This window comes from Seriola aureovittata, chromosome 6 (assembly GCF_021018895.1).
Source record: "Seriola aureovittata isolate HTS-2021-v1 ecotype China chromosome 6, ASM2101889v1, whole genome shotgun sequence".
Taxonomy (NCBI): domain Eukaryota; kingdom Metazoa; phylum Chordata; class Actinopteri; order Carangiformes; family Carangidae; genus Seriola; species Seriola aureovittata.
Genome location: NC_079369.1, coordinates 9,112,796 through 9,132,065, shown reverse-complemented (window position 1 = coordinate 9,132,065; position 19,270 = coordinate 9,112,796). Strand labels below are relative to the sequence as shown.

At 39.9% G+C, this 19,270-nt stretch overlaps 1 protein-coding gene across 1 annotated transcript in view; it reads left to right on the top strand.

Moving 5' to 3' along the window:
* The window catches only part of ell (elongation factor RNA polymerase II), a 33,639-nt gene extending 18,631 nt beyond the window's left edge, over nt 1-15,008 (top strand). Inside the window, exons 3-12 of the mRNA XM_056378247.1 lie at nt 635-756; nt 1,960-2,123; nt 3,559-3,809; nt 3,994-4,118; nt 7,379-7,460; nt 9,085-9,709; nt 10,126-10,192; nt 11,744-11,915; nt 12,034-12,078; nt 12,170-15,008. Of these exons, the coding sequence (XP_056234222.1) occupies nt 635-756; nt 1,960-2,123; nt 3,559-3,809; nt 3,994-4,118; nt 7,379-7,460; nt 9,085-9,709; nt 10,126-10,192; nt 11,744-11,915; nt 12,034-12,078; nt 12,170-12,274 (1,758 nt within the window). The 3' untranslated portion in view covers nt 12,275-15,008. The remainder of the gene's footprint in view (nt 1-634; nt 757-1,959; nt 2,124-3,558; nt 3,810-3,993; nt 4,119-7,378; nt 7,461-9,084; nt 9,710-10,125; nt 10,193-11,743; nt 11,916-12,033; nt 12,079-12,169) is intronic.
* The last annotated feature ends 4,262 nt before the right edge of the window (nt 15,009-19,270 follow it).

The following is a 19,270-nucleotide window of genomic DNA, read 5'->3' as shown; positions in this document are numbered from 1 at the left end:
GGAGGAAGGTAATTATGGCGGTGAAATAGGATGTGCATGACGGTGTCGAAGGTCGGACACTGCAGAAATACCTATCATAGTTCTTCTGCTGCAGTAATTTAAATTTGGTTCCTCCAATCACACATTGACAAACACACTGCAGTGCATAGACATTCCTAGTGGATATAAGCTGAAAGAAGAGCAGTTGTGGGTTTTAGCTGCATTTTGTTAGGCATTCTGTGTTTTTGATGCCAGCAAGAAAATGCCCTTATTCACTGCCAAATTTTTAAGGTATATAGCACTGATGTTTGTTTATAGCACTGAATACATCAGACAGAAAAAATGTAGGTGTTAATCTACAAATACGGTGTGAAGTGCAGTTAGTCATTCTTTCTTGGGGCTTGGCTGGAAAGTATCTAAATGGTGTTAATAATATAGAGGTATAAAAAGAAAGGAGAAAACACATTAATGAAAACCTGTGAAACAAAGTCTAAAGTGTAACTATGCAGATTTTTGTGCTGTAAAAATTCAGCATCAAGATACCGTGTAGCTTTGCTCTTCAGTGATACTTTGACAGTTTGATAGTTTAGAACAAGTATATCTCAAGTGTTTTTGATGTGTTCATGTTTTACTTTCTTTTTTTTGTCTTCAACAGAAAATTTCTATACCACGGTCAGAAAATTCCAGTGAACTGCAAACGTTTACTTTCTACTTGTCAAATGTGGGCAGAGATAACCCCCAGGGCAGCTTTGACTGCATCCAGCAGTTCATCACCAGGTGAAAGCAAACTCACTCACTTTCACTCCTCTCTTATTTATAGTGTGTGCAACTAATTCTTCTTACTCGGAAACACAAATTCACATACTGTGTAGTCTTTAAGCTCTGTGTAAATAATCAGCAGTCAGTGTTTCCAGGTTGACAATCTGTTTAACATGGTTAAGACCTGAGGTGAATCACCAAGCACCTCAATGAGATGCTTAACAGGCACCCTTGATGAACACAGTGGGCACTTTGGCTCCAAGTAGAAGCCATTAAATGGAAATATGCATTACACATGGTAAATGATGGGCTTGCCATATTTATTTATTGTGAAAAGGTGACAAGCAGCATGAAGTTTAGTCAAAATCCAATCAGAACTGACTCTTGCTCTTGCTGCAAGTGTTGGCTGTTTCTGTAGTAGCAGCTGCTACTGCTGGATCTCTGTCCATGCATCAAACCCATTAACCTCATTATGCACATTTTCTCTAGCCTAACATATGCAAAAAATGTTGGATGAATCAGATGAATAGAACCAGATGTCTTTGTTGAAGTGGAAGGAAGTAGAAAAACAGAGTGAAGAACAACAAGACTCTTCTGCCTCTCTGACTGTCAGGTTTCTGACCCCATTACTCTGAAAATATTTTTAACAAGTGGGTCAGGTGGAGTTCATCCGCATCTCTGACTGGATCCTAATCAACCTTGAGTTCCGATCTAAAACCCAAATGACAGAGCTCAGCTTCCACTAACTGCGCCAGCACCATCTCATTTTCTGCCAAATCCTCATCAAAGTGGAGGGGAATCAAAGAGATCCGGAAAGTCGGGAAAGAATGGGATTTGATGCGGCACTAAGTCCTACTGTGGGAACCCACAGTTGGATGGAAATTGAAAAAATAATAGTTGTGCCCTCGGGGTGTGTGATGGATCTCATCTGGCCAGGAATGCACAGTGAAGAGATGGGTTATTGCAAATAGTGAGAGATTTAAGGTTAATGCTGAGAATTAATGTGTAGAAGTGGATTTATGTTAAGTATTTTAAAGTAGTATCCTCTAGAATATAACCTATTAGTTTGTGTCCTGTCCATTTCAAACATTAGCAAGGTAGTCATGTAGTTTCAGAATAAGTAGTGCTTCCCCTCCAGTCTTTTCTATTCTTTTCCTACTAAAGCTTCTGGTCACTGTATCCCTGTCTTCCTCTCTCAACGTCTCCTGTTTGTTTTGGCAGTGAAGGGAGCATTCAGCTGGATTGTTTGGGTGGGATCCAGGACAAGATTACAGTATGTGCCACAGACGACTCCTACCAGAAGGCCAGAGAAAGCATGGCCCAGGTTGAGGAGGAGACTCGCAGTAGGAGTGCCATTGTCATCAAGCCTGGGGGAAGATATGTAGGTGAGGAGACATGATACTGACACATGAATACCACAGGTCAGTCGGGCATTTTCTCAGCCACCCCCTTGTAATCACCAGTATTTAATGAGTCAGCGTTTCGTTGACTGGAAAGAGATATTTCCATTTAAACACCAGAAAGGTGTTGGGAGTTAACAGCAGGCAGATAGAGGCTGGAAGAATTTCTGTGCCCTGCAAACACCCAAATGGCCTATGTGTTTGTGTAGTCTTTCACTTCTGGTGAATGGGTTCACATTGGACCAGACGGGTTGTTTGGGTCTGGGGCTGAATGGCAGAGGTCCAGCGCACTGCCAGCATGCCTCATCTGTAACCAGGACTTTATTGAATTTAATGGTGGTTGATTCCTCAATGGTCAAACATGTAATACACACTCATCCTCTTTCTCCCTAACCCCATGAATGTAATCTAAACACAAAGAGGCAGATATGTCCCCAGGCATAACACATCAACTTCCTGACTTTTTATTTTGGTCTCTGACCTGCACTATAAACCACATCTTGTTGAAAATCACAGTAGCCCTGCCTCATTGCCTGCAAAGAAAGAAATCCAGTATAAGCCTATTCACTGGGCTGCAGTGAGTCAAATGTTAGTCCGACTGTTCTGTGGAACCAAACAGTATTTCAGTCTCAGTAGGAGGCAACACAAAATTCATCTGAATCTGAATCACCTGAAAAAAAGGTCTTAGTGGGAGAAGGTGATAATAGCTGGTGTTTGTAATAGAAGGTGAGTTCGGGTGGACGTGGCAGCAGTAAAGATTCTTTTTTTTTTTTTATGAGTCACCTGCCAGCCCTCCCAGACATTAACAGTCACTGAGTTAAAAGATATTGACAGAAATAAATATATTTCTTGTTGAGATTATACTTATTTTCTGTTCTTAAGAAAACAGCCAAGCACTGGCTGCCAGCCAAAAAGTCATTTGAGTCCTTTTCTGCCAGAGCTTTTGTTTCAGTGGTAGATTGTAGTATAGGTCACAACATTTCTCCAGCAATTACAATTCTCATAAACTGAAATTCCCATTACAACTTGTAAATTAACTGTAGACTAAACTATACAAACTAGCGTATTCTTAAGAAGGATTTATGTGCTCTGGGACGACCTCAGCCAAATAGTTTTTCTCTTTTGCTCATTGTTTTCTTTTCCTTCGTCTTGCACCACACTGTAATAGTTTATTCCCAACTAAAGTTTATAGGCCAATTTTGACTTTAACATTGAATAACCAAAAGGTGCATACAACAGGACCAGCGCATTCCCAAAATAGTTGGTTAGATAAATGAAAATGCAGTTATCAAATAGAAAATTGAGTTCAATAACATTACAGTGATATCAATATTTACTTTTAACAGATAAACCTGTTCTACAGTACCTGACTATTCCTCACCCAACTTCTTTAATGTAATACTTCTTCAACTCCTCTCAGGCAAGAAGGTTCAGATCCGGAAACCGGCACCTGGCCTCTCAGACATTGCCCCATTACGGAGAACGTCTCGGCCTGTCATCATCTCTAGCAGTACTCTAAAGAAAGCCACGACTCAGCACAGGCCGCTCCGAGAGCGCCTCATACACCTGCTGGCCCTCAAGCCTTACAAGAAGCCTGAGCTGATCCTGAGGTTGCAGAAAGATGGCCTCTCACAATTAGACAAAGACTCCCTGGACAGCCACCTGCAACAGGTCTCTCTCTCTCTCTCTATCTGTCTGTGTCTCTGTCTCTCTCTGTCTCTCTCTGACACACGCACATACATACATATATACTTTACCATAGTGTATATATATAGTCATTTAGAACTCACAGTGAAGTTATCCACTCAACTGCAGAGGGTAGTAAACTCACCAGTGCCTCTTTTGTATTTTTTAGGTGGCAAACCTAAATGGGAGAGACAACACCTTCACATTGAAGGACTTTTTGTATAAGGAAATTCAGAAGGACTGGCCGGGCTATACAGAGGGAGACCAGCAGCTTCTCAAGAGAATCTTGTTCAGGTACGTCAAGAGATGTGGATTACTCTCACTTGAAACCCACACATCATCCTGTTCGGCTGATGATTTTTCATCAGCCATAAATTTAAACAATCTGAACACTTAAGTGCAGAATTTAGCAGTAAAGTAGATGTAAATTTACATATCTTTTTAAAGATTGGTGTAATGTGCTGTATTTTGTTGGAGTCATTCTTATACTAGCCTAATGTCGTCTAAATGGTCAATTCTCCTTTTGACAGATGGTTTCATTTGTCATCGTTAGGGCAGTTTATTTTGCAGTGTTTGTGGATAGGTCTTTTTAAGTGATGTAGTGTACCTGAAGTCCCTTAGCCTTTGAGCAGCAATAGCTGATACTGTAGCAATGATTATATTTCTAAAGTAACAGATGTTATTTTTGATAACTCTGGTACATCTGATTTTTTTTTTTTTTTTTCAGGCTATAATTCAGGGTGTTGTGGATTAAGTTTGTGACACTGCAGAGTACGTTGTTTTGTTGTTTGTGTTGACTCTCTGTGGTGACGGTGAGGCCGCAGGGTGCAGGGCTCTGGTATGTAAGAACTTTTTAGAATGATATTTCTCTACAGTGTTTGGCAGCTCTGAAGGAACAACATGTATTCATGCAAAATCTTTTAATGTGTTATGTAACAAATTAAGATTATGGTATATGAGAGATGATTAGGAAAAATAAGGTTATCTTTCTATAATTCTCTGCACTTAACATTGTTCCCGCTGTAATGATTTATATCAAACCTAAGTATGGATGTGCAAAACTTTTGTGTTTGTGAGAATGGCAGGTGTCTGATTGTCCCCAGGAATATTTCAGTGTGCTCCACTGAATTTCGTCTAAGTGTTGTATTTGTTGACAGCATGCGCCGCTGGCCTTCTTCCCAGTGGAAAAATTGGGTTTCTCAGGATCTGGGACACTAAGGAAAAGCAAGCTCCCAGCTAGCTAAATATAGATCAGGCAGCAATGCTCTGTGCTGAGTTTGTGTTTATGTAGTGGACTCAAGAATGGCTGCTATTCTCACTGATAAGCTTAAATGTACCTGTGGTGCTACCCCAAGGGCAGCTCAAGTGTTAAAACTGAGTGACCAGAAGAATAGAAACACTTGTAAGATACAATTCAGTGCAATGCATTATCCCTGCAATATGCAGGGTTTTACTTACCTGAAATGTCCACTTTTTTTAGAGTCTGCTTTTAACATAGTTTTATGGTATGGTTTGTGCTGTATTAGACTTTTGAAAGGTGTGTTTAGCATTTTTTCCACCTCATTTACATATATAAATATGTGACACAAACTGCAGCCTTTCTGATGCAGTGTCAGCAACAATTAAAAGCCTTAAAAGAAATTCACAAAGGTAGTATTTATTAGAGGAATGTTGCCTTATATTAGTGCACATGGATTTGTTTTTCTGCTCACTCAGTATATTTTCTGTGTGTGATGTGTGTTCGTGCTTGTATTTGGTTTGTAAAAGCGTGCGTATCCACAAATACTAGGAGCCTATTTGTGTGTGTGTGTGTTTCTACTGTACTTTGAGCTCTGTTTGTGAGTTTATCAGCTGACTAAAAACCATAGCCTCCCACTTAATACCTCCTCCCCCTCCCCAGCTCCTCCAGAGTTTTTAGCTAACACAGTCAGTCACGCAGGAGCAGCACAGCAACATGATTGGAACGCACATGATGCAACAGTGTTCCAGCACATGCTGATCCTTGTGTGAGGTGGCACCTATCCAAGGTTCAGCCATATCGGTGGGCCTGCTGTCTCACTCACAGCTCCTGCCTGTCTATCTGACTGTCCCCACCACAGACACTCACACACAAACACACACACCCTGATTGAACTAGGGTGGGGCATGGACAAGACTTGGTGTATCCAACTGCCCCCTACTGATAATGTCATCAGCTGTGGCAGCAGCATCACTGCATGTGCACTATTTAGTTTCAGACTGAAATGTTGTGTTCGTAGCTGTTACTGCTTTGTCTGCATCGTCTGTCCTAGCAAGCAGACTGAAATGCAGCTTCAATAATGAAGCTGTGTGAATTTATGTGTTTAAAAAAAAAAAAAAAAAAAAAAAGACTGGATCCATAGTTTGGCTGTCATGCTGAGAATTAACTGCATCTTGGCTGCATTGGTTCGGCACTGTTCATCTTGGTTGGAGAGCTGTATAGTGGCAGAGCTCATTTGTTTTGAAACTGCTGCTGTGTAAAAGATTAATCTGGTACATAATGTGGTAAGAGTGTTCATGTATTATGATAAATCTGAGGCTCTGTTCACACCTGGCACTAAGATGGTTCTTGGCTGATGTGATCACAAATGGACAAATACATGTGTGAGTACTGCAGTTAGTTAAGACTCTCATGGAGGTAGTCAGGGATAGAGTGGCATGAAAACAAATGGAGTACATTTAGTCACCTTTGTAGTGTGCGTATTGCTTGCAAACAACATCCAAACCCAGAGTGAGCAGAAGCACCATATTCTCTCTCTCCCACTTTCTCTGTCACTGGAGTGTCATGCCACTTTCTCACTTGACTTGACTAGCTGCCAAAATTGTTCTACCATGAAACATGGAGCACTGTCGATGAGATCATGCATTTTCTTCTTCAGAGAAATAAAGCAACAGAATCATGTTTTTAAATGTTCTTAAAAAAATCACTGAAGACTGTTAAACTGGTAAAGAATTTGTACAGATTTCAATTTTGCCTCGTCCATTTTTTGTGTTATGATGAAATGCTGCTTTGTCAAGTAACTCCTCCTTCATCCAGACTGTCTCAGTCTCACAAAGCAACTGTTGTAACTTGTTTTTAATGCCCTCATACTTAGAATTGGTAGAATTAGCTCGACAAAAATTGTAGTTTAGATCTTCTGCTTGAGCGTCATTTCTTGGGATAGAGCATTTTAAGCTCTTTGTGCTAAGAGGATAAATCAATGCAAATAAAATTGATTCTACAATATCCTCAATTGTCTGGTCAAACAAGTTAGCAACACTTACACTGGAAGAACAGTCAGATCAAATTTTGCTGCATTCGTGCCAATAGTAATGCTGTGACACTTGAACAGGTAATTGGATAGATAACATTGTGTCCCTACCACGCCAAGTTTGCAAATACTATATTAGGCAGAAATTATATCAAGCCTTTTCTTTTCTTTTTTTGTGTGTGTGTGTGTGTGTGTGTGCGTGTGTGTGTGTGTGTGTGTGTGTGTGTGTGCGTGTGTGTGTGTGCGTGTGTGTGTGTGTGTGTGTGTGTGTGTTCACCCTTTTAGGAAACAGTGCCAGGCCCAGAACAGCTCTGCCCCTCCACCTGAGAGCCCGCCCAAAGAACTAGCGAGCAGCTCGCCCTCTCAGGTGAGCTCCCTGTTCTCTCCCAGTTGTACAATAACTAATGTTTTACTGTGGTCATATGGTTGGATAGTGGTTATTTTCATGATGATGTTTCAGTTTTGGGACTTGTGGACTACTTGATGGTAATTCAGTAGAGTGTAAATACACTCTCCATAGTTAATCATTGACCAGAGGTAGCTTGTCCTCAGTTGTTCCAGCTGATCTTGTAGAAATGGTAAACAAATTGCTAATATTCCTCCCGATACACATCTTTTCACCAAAGATATGTATTATTTTTTCCAAACACTACAGCCTGCTGACTGGATTGTCCCAGCAGTCTGGTGGTTTCTGGTATTTCTCAGAGGGATTTTCTAAATTCTTTCTTTCTCCCTATAAGCTGAGTTGTGTTTCCTCTGTCAATGAATTTCAGTTTCAATACATGTTTTATGAACTGGTTCCAGCTGACTAGTGTAACTTTTTTCTAATGGTTGTTATGAGCTGTTCAAGGACCTTTTTAAACATGTATACACTGGTTGCTTGTTTCTAAACCAAAAATTAAATCTCCTCCATTATACACTCCATTTTAGCGACACTCTTTTTCACTCCTCATTGCCCAATTCCCTATTTCATATTCCATGTCCTGCTGTTCTCTTTTTAGGTCAGTCCAGACTCTTGAGTTTATCCATTGTTTACACTTCCATTAGGTAGAGGGAGGAGGAGCTGCTCTGTTACATTAATAGCTCCTTCCTCTCAGGTTCTTCTCCCTCAGACACCTACTGAATGCCCTTCCTTTCCGCTCCCTCCCTCAGTAAACACAGCACACAAACACACAAGCAAACAGTACCCCAGGCTCTTTTTTAGATTCAGCAGCAGCAGCAGATAAAGCTGTATGTAAACCTCAGATAGGTGAAGGATGAATAAGGTAGCACTGCAAAGCAAACGGGGCAAGACCATGTCCACACTAAAATGGATAAAATGAAAATAACTTAAGTCCGTGCTTTCCAATTATTTTCAAAAAGTTTTCCATTAAAACTTAAACATTAAAGCAAAATCTCTCCTCTCCTCATCCTTTGGCTGTGGAACGAAATAACTTTTCATTACAGCTGTCAACTGAAGTGGGACTTGTGATCACCAAGGAAAAACAGTGTTAAAGAATGACATATTAGTGCTGACGGAGTCCCAAAATGAAGATAAATACTCTAAAATAATTTCACACTACGCAGTTATTAAAGAGGCATGCAGGCCCAAATGGTGCAACTCACTGGGTCTGGATGTTCTCTCAGAAGGCAAGTCATATGTTGGAAGACACAGTGACTGGGTCAGCCACTCCCAAAGACATTAGTGCAGGCTCGGTCAAACAAGGCCTGTCTGTAATGTAATCCCTGGTATTGTTAAAAGACAGCACAGACATCATAGTCTCAGTGCTTCTGAGAATACTCTCATGCTTAGTTTCTTTGTGATGCTCTCTCCATCTGTATGCTTCTACTAGAATCCTCCCCTCTGTATACTCCCTTTGCCTCCACAGTTCAGACCATTTTTATTTGCTCTGACCTGGGCTGCAGTTTCCCCCTCGCTCACTCTCAGGTGAGCCTATTCATAATGAGCCCTGTTTTAGGTTCTGCTACTAAAACTGCTATTTCTCTGCCAGAAACGGCCTGCTGCTGACTTCATTGACCCTCTTGTCAACAAAAAGCCCAGGATATCGCACCTCGCCAGCAAGGCTGCAACAGCCCCGGTTAATGGCAAGCTCAGCTCCTCAAACGGGAGAGGCGAGGCGGGAGGAGCACAGGCAGAAGTGGTTTCTATGTCAGATGGCGGCATGTCGTCCAGCTCCCAGCAGCTCCCTGTGCTGGACATACCTCGTCCTTTTGAAGCGCTGTCAGACGTCAGTAATGACTCCAGCCACAATGGGAGAGATTGTGACTCTCAGGAAACAGCAGTGTCCGAGAGGCTCAGCCAACCTCCTTCACTCTTCTCTGTCTCAGCGGTGCTCACCGCACCAAGCATCGGCACATCATCTCCTGGACACTCGGTGCTAGATGGCCCTCGGGACAAAAGTCTTTCATCCTTAAACAGCAAGTCCAGGAAGAAGTCAAAAAAGCATAAAGACAAGGAGAAGAGCAAAGACAGGGAGCGGGCAAGAGAGAAGGAGCAAGAGAAGGAGAAGGAGAAAGAGAGGAAGAGTCGTGAGGAACGTGTGCCTGAGCCTAATAAAGCCTGTGAGATAAGCCCAGGAAACCTCAAAAGCAACAGTATTCCACACAAAAGCACAGGTGAGAGCAACAGGCACACAGACATCATTGTTTTCCTCTGCACAAAACGTCTTTATTTATTTATCTGTTTAACAGTTCTTGCAATAGATAAGAGATTTCTGAATAAAAGTAGTACTTCATATGTGGATAGACACTAGTTAGTCATCACTGTGAGTAGGTGATGTATCATGTGGCCAGTATGTGAGTCACTGATTAAACGGAGACCCCTGCTGTTCATCTTTATACATTCAGTTACCTCAAACAGACACCTGTGAATCCAGCTGGCATATATAGAGGATTACTTGATTAAAAGATTAATGATGTAAACAATAAATAATGTAATCTATATAATCATCAATCATGTTGCCAGCCGTTTGTACAGAGACAGCACAAATAACATATTCAGATTAATGCCATTTTCTGTGACCTTGTTTCAGATCTGAATGGAATGTGCAACAGTACCAGTATTCCTTCATCATCACCTGAGGTGGCAGACTATTTATTGTGAGTATTAAACAGTTTTAGAACTCAATAGATCCTACAGCACTGCTGCTAGCTGAAAGAGTGTGAATTAAATCAGAGGAAACTGTGAGGCAGGAGAGTTGAAGGGTCGCCTGCAGGGACAGGTGCAAGCTAATGTTCTAAACACAGTGGGAAGTTATTTATTGTAATTTTGCCTGCTGACCTATAGTTACAGAACTTGCTGTGACACACAGCTCACGAAGGCACTTAAGGTACTTAAAAACCCTTGGTGCCTGATTGTCAATTTGTATCAAGGTTTTATTCTTTGGAGTCATAACTCCATAAATCTGAACACAGTAATGAGTTGCATTTTTAGGATATCAGTATATCTGAAGTTCATTACAATTAAATGTCCAAAATCAGATTTTATAAGTCAAAGAAAAAATACACTACTTATGACTCCAGAACTTGAGATTCTCAGAACTGAATCATCAGGTTTTCTTCTTCTTCAGCAGAGATAGTTGTCTGTATATCCATGGCTACATTGCAGATAGGAACTGGTGATTGCTAATTCGGCATTCTTTTAATTTACTAAGAAATACTTGTACTACAAAAAATACTTTTAAAGACACTAGAGTGCCAAAATGTAAACAAATATGGGCTAAAAAAAAAAAGTGGACTACATATTGGAGACAGGAGTTGTTGGAGAAATGCAGTTGTTTCTTTGTCCTTAGAGGCCACCACACTGAACAGAGATTGTTTTTATTTTTTATTGAAGGAGTGACACATTACAGGTTATGAAATGCATTACATTATCCTCCTTTTTTTTTTTTTTTTTTTTTTGCTTTGTGTTATAGAGCAAACATCTCCCCACCCCCCATCCCTGAACATCCCATGGCAGCTAATGTGTTAACATATAAAAGTACTAAAAGTTCACATTTTCACAGCAGTAGTTCTGCACAAAACATGCAGGTGGTTCCTTTACCATACATCAGCCATCCCATGAGGTAAACGTTATTGAAGTCCAAACAAAAAAATAAGTATATATATATATATATATATATATATATATAAAATAAGTACATAAATACAAATAGCACTGAACAGAGATTTTAAAACGAAGTACATTTAAGGCAGAAAGCACAAACATTAAGGGAAAACATGCCTCAAATGCGTTACAAATGGGAAATTTGTTGCTTGCAACAAGTATGAAAACAAATGCAACAAGAATTGCTACACAAGAAGTATTGGGTGCAATTTGGACAAACGGCAACATACAGATAGACTAATTTCTAACCATATTTTTCGGGAGAAAAAAATCTTATTGACACTGAGTGGTTAGATTAGATACATAAGCAAAAGTATCTGTGTAGCATTCCTGTTTATCCAAATTTAGTCCAACACTTCCCCCATGTGTCCTGGAGCACTTCATTTGTTGTATTTGTTGTGTTTCTGTAATTGCAGCATGTTTCCATTAATGTTCTTTCACTCTTGTATGTGTTTTTGTATATGCAGCATGTTTCCCTTAATGTTTGTGCTTTGTACTTAGGGGCCACCATAGTTCACTAACATTTTCTCTTATTCACCCCCAAGGAAGTACACTGTAATCGGCTCTCCAGAGCAGCGCCAGAGGTATAAAAACGATTTCAACGCCGAGTACAGTGAGTACCGAGGTCTGCATGCTCGGATAGAGGGCATCACCCGGCAGTTCACTGTGCTCGACAATGAGCTCAAACAACTCCAGCAAGGCACAGACAAGTACAAGGTAGATTCCCTAAAGGACACACACAAATCTCCTATTTCTGTTAGAAAATATCTTGAGTAACTAAAACACCACCTCAATTTATTCACTTCAATTGCCCTTTTTGTTTCTCTCTTTGCAGACAATCCACAATCAGATACTTCAAGAATATCATAAAATAAAAAAGGTAAGCTTTCCTGCCTTAACTGATTTCGATGGCATAAAGTATCCGAGTAGATTATCAGACTGTGACTGTGTTTTTTTCATATCCCTTGCAGACTAATCCAAACTATAGCCAAGAGAAGAACCGCTGTGAATATCTACACAACAAACTGGCACATATAAAGAGACTTATTGCAGAGTACGATCAACAGCAACTTTAAAAATAGTTATTAGACATCGTTTCCCTGTTATCTCTGGAAACCAAGCAGATAAAGGAAAACTCTGGATTCCGCTTGTGCTAAAAAAAAAAAAAAAAAAAATGTTCTCATGAAAGATGCCATGAAGGGAGTATTTCCCTCATTGGGGCCAAAGGCTCTAATGAGGACTAAGCAGGACACATGATCTCTTTTTCTCTCTCTTTCCTTTGTTTTCTTTTTCCTTTTGGTAGATGGGGTTGAGCCTGGTGTGGCCAGGTCCATCTGTGTAGTTACAATGCATCCAGAAAGAAAGGTTCTGTGTGGCTTTGTTTTTTTTTTGTTTGTTTTTTTTTTTTTTTTTCCAACAGCCCACCCTGCTTATAGTGCACAGAGGTCTGAAAGAGTCAACATGGACAGTTTTCTACTTTCTTTGGAAACATCCAAATAATCTTTCCTGCTTTTGAAACTGGAGGGAAGGGGACACTGAGATGAAAACTGCAGAGTGTATGCCAAAAGCAACTAATTTGTTTTCGTGTAAGAAAAATTAAGTTAATGATACAAAGGTTTTTCCCCATATACTGAAACGAATGGTTGGGATGTTTATTTTTCTGTCATTCATTTTATTTATTTTTGACACTTAACTGGGGGGAATGAGTCTGTTTTACACTCCTCAAGACCAGTACTTAAAAGCTGTCTCTCTTATTTTTTTTTGTCCTCACGTCTTGAATGTCAGCCAGTATTTTATTCAGAAGCTGCCTTGCCCATCTAATCGTCAATCTGTTGGCATTAATTATTTCTTTTCTCTTTTAAAGAAATGCAAATATTACTATTGATTAAATCAAAACAATGCCTCTAAATGCACACAGTCAGACGCAGTTTGTGCGCTTGGCTTTTCTTTTCTAAAATCATGTGCAGATGTCTTAACAATGGGGACGTGTGAAAGTTTCCAGTCAGTCTAGAGCTGTTGATCTTCTTTGAACACAGTCTCATCACTCAGTCATGACGAGCTGCAGTGCTTGTTCACCAGTTACAGCAGTGGTCCTAACTTATGGTCCATCATATTCTATCTGTATTAAGCTCTTCATTGGTTATTTTTACGAGTTTAGTTTGGGATGGCTTTTGTAGCAATAGAATTATTCAGTTATCTGAAGAGTTCATTGCCAGTTCTACTCTTCATCACACTATGGAAGATCCTCTAATTGTAAGATGATGCAGACAGGGGATTCGGATCCACAGGCTTTTTCTTTTTCATCATCAAAGTGTTCAAACCATTTAGGTTGATCCACAGATCTGAATACCTTAGGTTTCCATCCTTGCCAATTTTAGTTATGTTAACAACAGTGTTTACAGTGTCTATTAGAAGATCAAATTTTCTTGTTCTGTCTGCTCATCGACCCACATGATAGTCCATTTGAGACGACTGTTAAGATGAAGCCATCTTTGATCATCTTCCGAGTGGAGACTGGTGGGCCTCCTCCTCAGAGAGGGAATGCTCACGTGTGACCACTTTTTGCCTTTTCAAATGTGATGTCAGATACTCTGGAGGATGACATGAAAATCCATCTCCTGGATCAGCTCTACTCTCTGAGAAGTGTCGCATCAAGACGGAGTCACTCAACTTATCCGAAGACGAATTAGAAATGCTGTTTCAGAAGTCAAGTTTAGTCAGCAAATGCATTTCTTATATCGATCTTTTTATGTGAATATGAAAAATCAGCACTTTTTCTCCTGATCTTGCTGTTACCTGGGGGTTTTGTCCAAATGACACTTTTCTCTTTGTCCATCAGCGTGCATGCTTTATGAATGTGTTACAATGAACAGTCTTTATATCTTTACTTGAAAAAAACTGCCCAAGGATATCAGAATCCAAGCAATGGCCTAGTCCAACCGAGTTCATATGTAATCATTAGACATGGCTGTGACCAGCATGTATACCAAAGTGCTTACTGAGTCGGATGAAACGAAACGTGCTACCAAATGTTGGCAAAGGAACATGTCACAGTATTCTGTAGTTTCTGTTATCATTTCTATTGTCCATGTAGTTCATCATCCAGTGGAAACTTTCTCAGTGTTTTCTTGTGAGAAGTCAAAGGAGGCTCCTTTACTTCAGATCGGATTTGCATGATTGGGCTCAAGTGTTTTTAATGTTATGTCCGGTTTAAGATGATATCAATCTCCTATTTCAAACACTACATCTAGGCCAGACTCACCACAGCAATGCTGCCTTGGTCGAGACTTGAGACTGAGACTGAATCTGGGACTTGACGTCTGGGCAGGAGCAGACGTTGATGTCTTGTCACCAGAATCAACACTCAGCATCGCCCAGTACTGCAACCTTTAACAAGAAAGACGCTTTTCATCAATTCTTACTGTACCTTGATTTCTAGAAGCATTCTGATATGATTACTGTATTGCACCTCCTATTATGGTCAAAATCCATCAGGAATGAGTTCATTCAGTAAACACATTTTGCTCTGATGGAGAGCAAACTGTTTGAAAGAAACGAAATGCCAGCACAAGCGTACCATTGTATGAGTTGATTGTGCCAAAATGACCTGTTGTATAGGGGTTTTTTTTTCTTTCATTTTCTTTGAGTATATACATGCTGCTGTATAAGCAAAGAGGGCTTTGGAGAAGAGTCATGAAATGTTGGCGCTAAAACCCAAAGCACGCTTTTTGAAAACCATAAGGGACTGGGACTGAAATTGATCCTTGTTTCAATAAAATTCTTTAAAATCCTTATTTGTGAAATTCTGAACCGGTTGTTGCTGTCCATTATTATAATGAAACAGAATTTTTGGGAAAAAAATGTTGCTACTGTATTTTCCAGAATTATTCTGTGTGCTGTTACGGTGAAGACTTAATGTGTTGGACATGGATGTTGATGCCATGAATGTATTGCACAGAGATGGTATTTGGCTTGTTTTGTGATGGATACATCACAGGATCATATCCTGACATTTTTGGCTTGGACAAAAGTCAAAAGCTGTAACTTTTATCTTAGGCAAGTACACAAAAAAGATATTTTTAGCCACTTTTAAAAGCACTGCAGGGTCATATTTGTATACGCCATTTCCTGAAAATATAAATGAGACACTGGCGTGTTTGATAGAGCTTTCAGTGTGTTTTCCATTTCTGTTTTTTGGACTTGTCAGTATTCTAACATTTGTTTACAATTACTGAGTCCTGTAGTGACAAAGATGTCCTGTAGATGGCAGCAGTTTCACAGTTTCTAAAGCCTCCTCACATTACTGGCACGCCTTGTTTTTGTTCAAGAAAGCAGCAAATTGAGTAGAAACATTTTGATTCCTCTCGTTTCCCCACTTTGCATTGTTTCCCCTGTGAGGTAAACTCGTGTGGTCAGTGACACACTCAGGAATCAGCCTTACTGCAGGGGAATGGTTAGAAAAGAAGCTTGGATTTGTGTAGTATATGCCTATATGTGCTGTCTTCTAATGTGCATCCTCTTATAGCCCATGAATGTGTGTTGTTTACTGCCAAGTCTGTGCCTTGCACTGAAACGTGGATCCAAAAAAGGCCCTGGCATGGCAGCATGAGCAGAAGATGCTCCGGCAAGGCAACAGAGAGGACAGGGCTCAGTGTAATCTGACACACTGTGAAAGATCCCAGAAATCTACATAGCGACTGTGTTCCAGTTGGCTGGGCTGAGCTGTGCCTGAGCCTTGCTATGCTGCTACTGGCTCCCATCCCAAAGTTGGCCTCGGCTCTGCTCAGGGAGCTGGAGGGGGGCCCGGTCAGCGAGTTCACTGTGGCAAGCTGCCATCTCTCCCTCTCCTCAACATACAGCAGAGTATGCACTGACATGTTTACACACAGCGGAGAACCTGAGAGCTCTCTTCCCTCTCTGTGTTTCCAGGGTTGTACTAGTCAGACCAGATTTTAATTGTCTGGATTTCAGCAGTGAAATGAAGAGAGGGGTCTCCTTGTCTGTAGATTCTCTGCTAATAGAGCAGGCCAGTGCTTTAATGTGACAATGTAGGCCATGGTTGAAATAAAGGTCAGTCAATTATTTGGGATAAGTGGTCGGTGTATTAGGAATAGGGCATTTCATATTAGATTCAAGTAAAATGGTTTATCTGAATTGCTCCTGTCTAACCTGCACCTCTCTGCATTCAACCACAGAAAAAGCTAATAATGGCCTCGTACGTGTAGGTTGCTGAGAGTGAAATATTTGCGTCTCGGCACCAGAATTGCAGGAAGCTTGGCAACTTGTGACAAGCAGACAAAAGACCAAACAAGGACACACATTTATATCATCACATTTAAAAGAAATACAATCAATAAAATATGGTAAATTCAGTCAGACAAAATGAACCAAGATAATGTGATAGAAAAGAATCGTTAGAGCCAATAGTGATGCTCTGCCAGGCCTTACATGGTGCAATTCAACAGTAAGATTCACGACTGCCAGGACAAGCTCGTCTGTCTGTAGCTTTTTCTGACACTTATGAATTTGGTATTGATGGAGCAGAGAAATGAGCACACAACATTGGTCACGCTCACTTATGTTCACATGACTTGCAAGGAGGAGGAGATGAGCAATGTAAGCGCAGTGCAATAACCAGAATTGTTTTGTGGTTTTACATCCCAGAAAGAAGGCGTGATTAATCTGTTTCCCCAATCTCAGTTTTTATCAGTTCAGAATGATGCTGTTTGAAACGAACAGTCAACTTCTCATTAACATACTTGGTATAGCTGACTAAAAATGCTCTTAGTCATATGAGTTTATCATCTTGATTACCCTGCAGTGTCTCTGTCACTTGCTGCCTGCTGTGTCTTGTCCTCCTTTGTTATGGAGCCTGTGTCCCAGCACAATGTGGGACAGTGGATGATTCCTCAATGACAGCTCACAGTTCTGTAGTGTTTCAGCTTCATATTGACTGTCATGACCTTCAGTGTCACTTCTTAAAAGGAGGGTGATTGTTTCCCTTCACTGCCGATCTTGTTGCTGACACCGCATCATCGTCTCATTTTAACTCGCCAATCAGCAGCAGAGAGAGACATTTTCCCTTTTATATGAGATGTTTTGATCTCTTTGATTGTGTTATATCTATTATACTTAAAGGACACTAAGCAAACATTGCCTTTTTTTGGGAGCTATTTTGTATGTATTCAATAAATACAATAAATAAGTCAAGATTCCATAGCAGCTCAGTTTGTACTTTATTTTGTCTTTGTGCCATTCATGCAGTGTTATAAAATTAATATGAATTTTTTAACTTTGCCTTTTGTGCTTAAGGACCAATTTCAGGTCACATTCATGCTGCAAATGATAAACCCCCTTCTAAACAATACTGGCTCTGTTTGTCAGCTTGTCATGCTGAATCGGCCAACTCATCTGTGAATGAGCTGAGGACATTTCTCTTTGGACTCTACTTGAGCTATCAGCACATCCACTCATCCTCACATTTAATCTCTTCTTCTTTCATTAAAAATGCACCTAACAATAGCCACACTCAAAAATGGTATTTAAAAAAACAGCAGATTAGATGCTCTTAATTGTGCTTTGTTGCATAAAATTGTTTCGCATCAAACATGTCATTAGACTAGTCACCCTGGACAATCCCTACCCTCAACCACAGAATACAACATAAATCATTCATTGTACATACTTCACAGCCCTTTAGTTGTATGTGTTGTGTTCAAGTAATGACAACAACTTATTAGCTTGAACTGCACAGTATATCTTGATTGAGACCCATGTCATGCATGACACATGTATAGTGTGTGGCATTATCAATGCATTTTCTATAAACTATGCAGAGCATTAATTGATCATTATGACTGACTAATGTTTCATATACAGCTGGACAACAATGTTATTGTTTGATGCATGTTGTTTTTGTTGGAGATGCATCAAGCAGATTGTTGTCAAAATCACAGGGAATTTGATGTAATATAGGTAAATTTTCCTCATGGTTACATCTTTTTTTTTTTTTTTTTTTTTTTTTTTTTTTTTTTTACAGGGTCTGCTGAGGTCCACTGTGTTTACATGCGGAGTAATACTGGCTCTATTTGAAGTTATTTTCTTATGGAAGAACAATGTGAATTGAGTAGCTGGACAATAGTGGAGAATAAGATAAGTTTTCAGTGTTCTCTGTAATAATCTTGGAGAAGTAATCCTGTCTTGTTAATGGCAGTCATGGTTTCTTTTCATATATTACACTGAACTATGAGTCTAATTTTCCTCCATTTTGATTGTTCAAATATTGTCCATTATTGAACATTTATAGTTTTTGATGTTATAGGTAGACTTTTGTCCATCTAAACAATCTATTTTAAAAGTGTAAAACATTTGAACAATGTTAGTTTGTAAATGCTGTAGTGAGACAGTTGTCTTCACTTAGGACTTGTGATCAGTCCAGGACCATTGATCCAGATTCAGATCTGCCAACATCACACATATTTGTCATTCCCCCTCCGCACCCCCCATACCCTCTGTGTGTGTGTAAATATTCATGTTTATATATCAAAGGTCAGCTGCATGTCAGTTCTACAAGTTTAATAAGTAAGTAGAAGTGCCTGATTCTGACTTCAGTATTCATAACTGTCTCTTCCTCGTCTCATTGAGACATGGAGAAAATTACACACAGCTCCAACAGATTTGCTGTGAGTCACTGTGTAGCCCATATGCACCTTTCTCACTGCAGATATTTTTACTTGTCGCAGATGTGTGTGCATTACATATAGGTGTACCAGGGGCATGATGCTGTACATAATGGCTAAGTGGCACACCTGGAACACAGCAACTACTATTACAATGTCAAGTTTCTGCTATAGTGCTAGAGCATTCATCATGAATGAGAAAACGGGAGAGAGGGACGTGTTCTTAGGGACAAATTAAAATTAATGAATTAAAATAAGAACAATTCTACACATTTCTATAAGTGGTTGGAAACAGAAAAAAAAGACCTATGCATCAGAACTATGCATCTATTCAGCCAGAACCTGATAATTTTGGCTCAAACCTTTATATTACAAAAATAATATTGTATAATA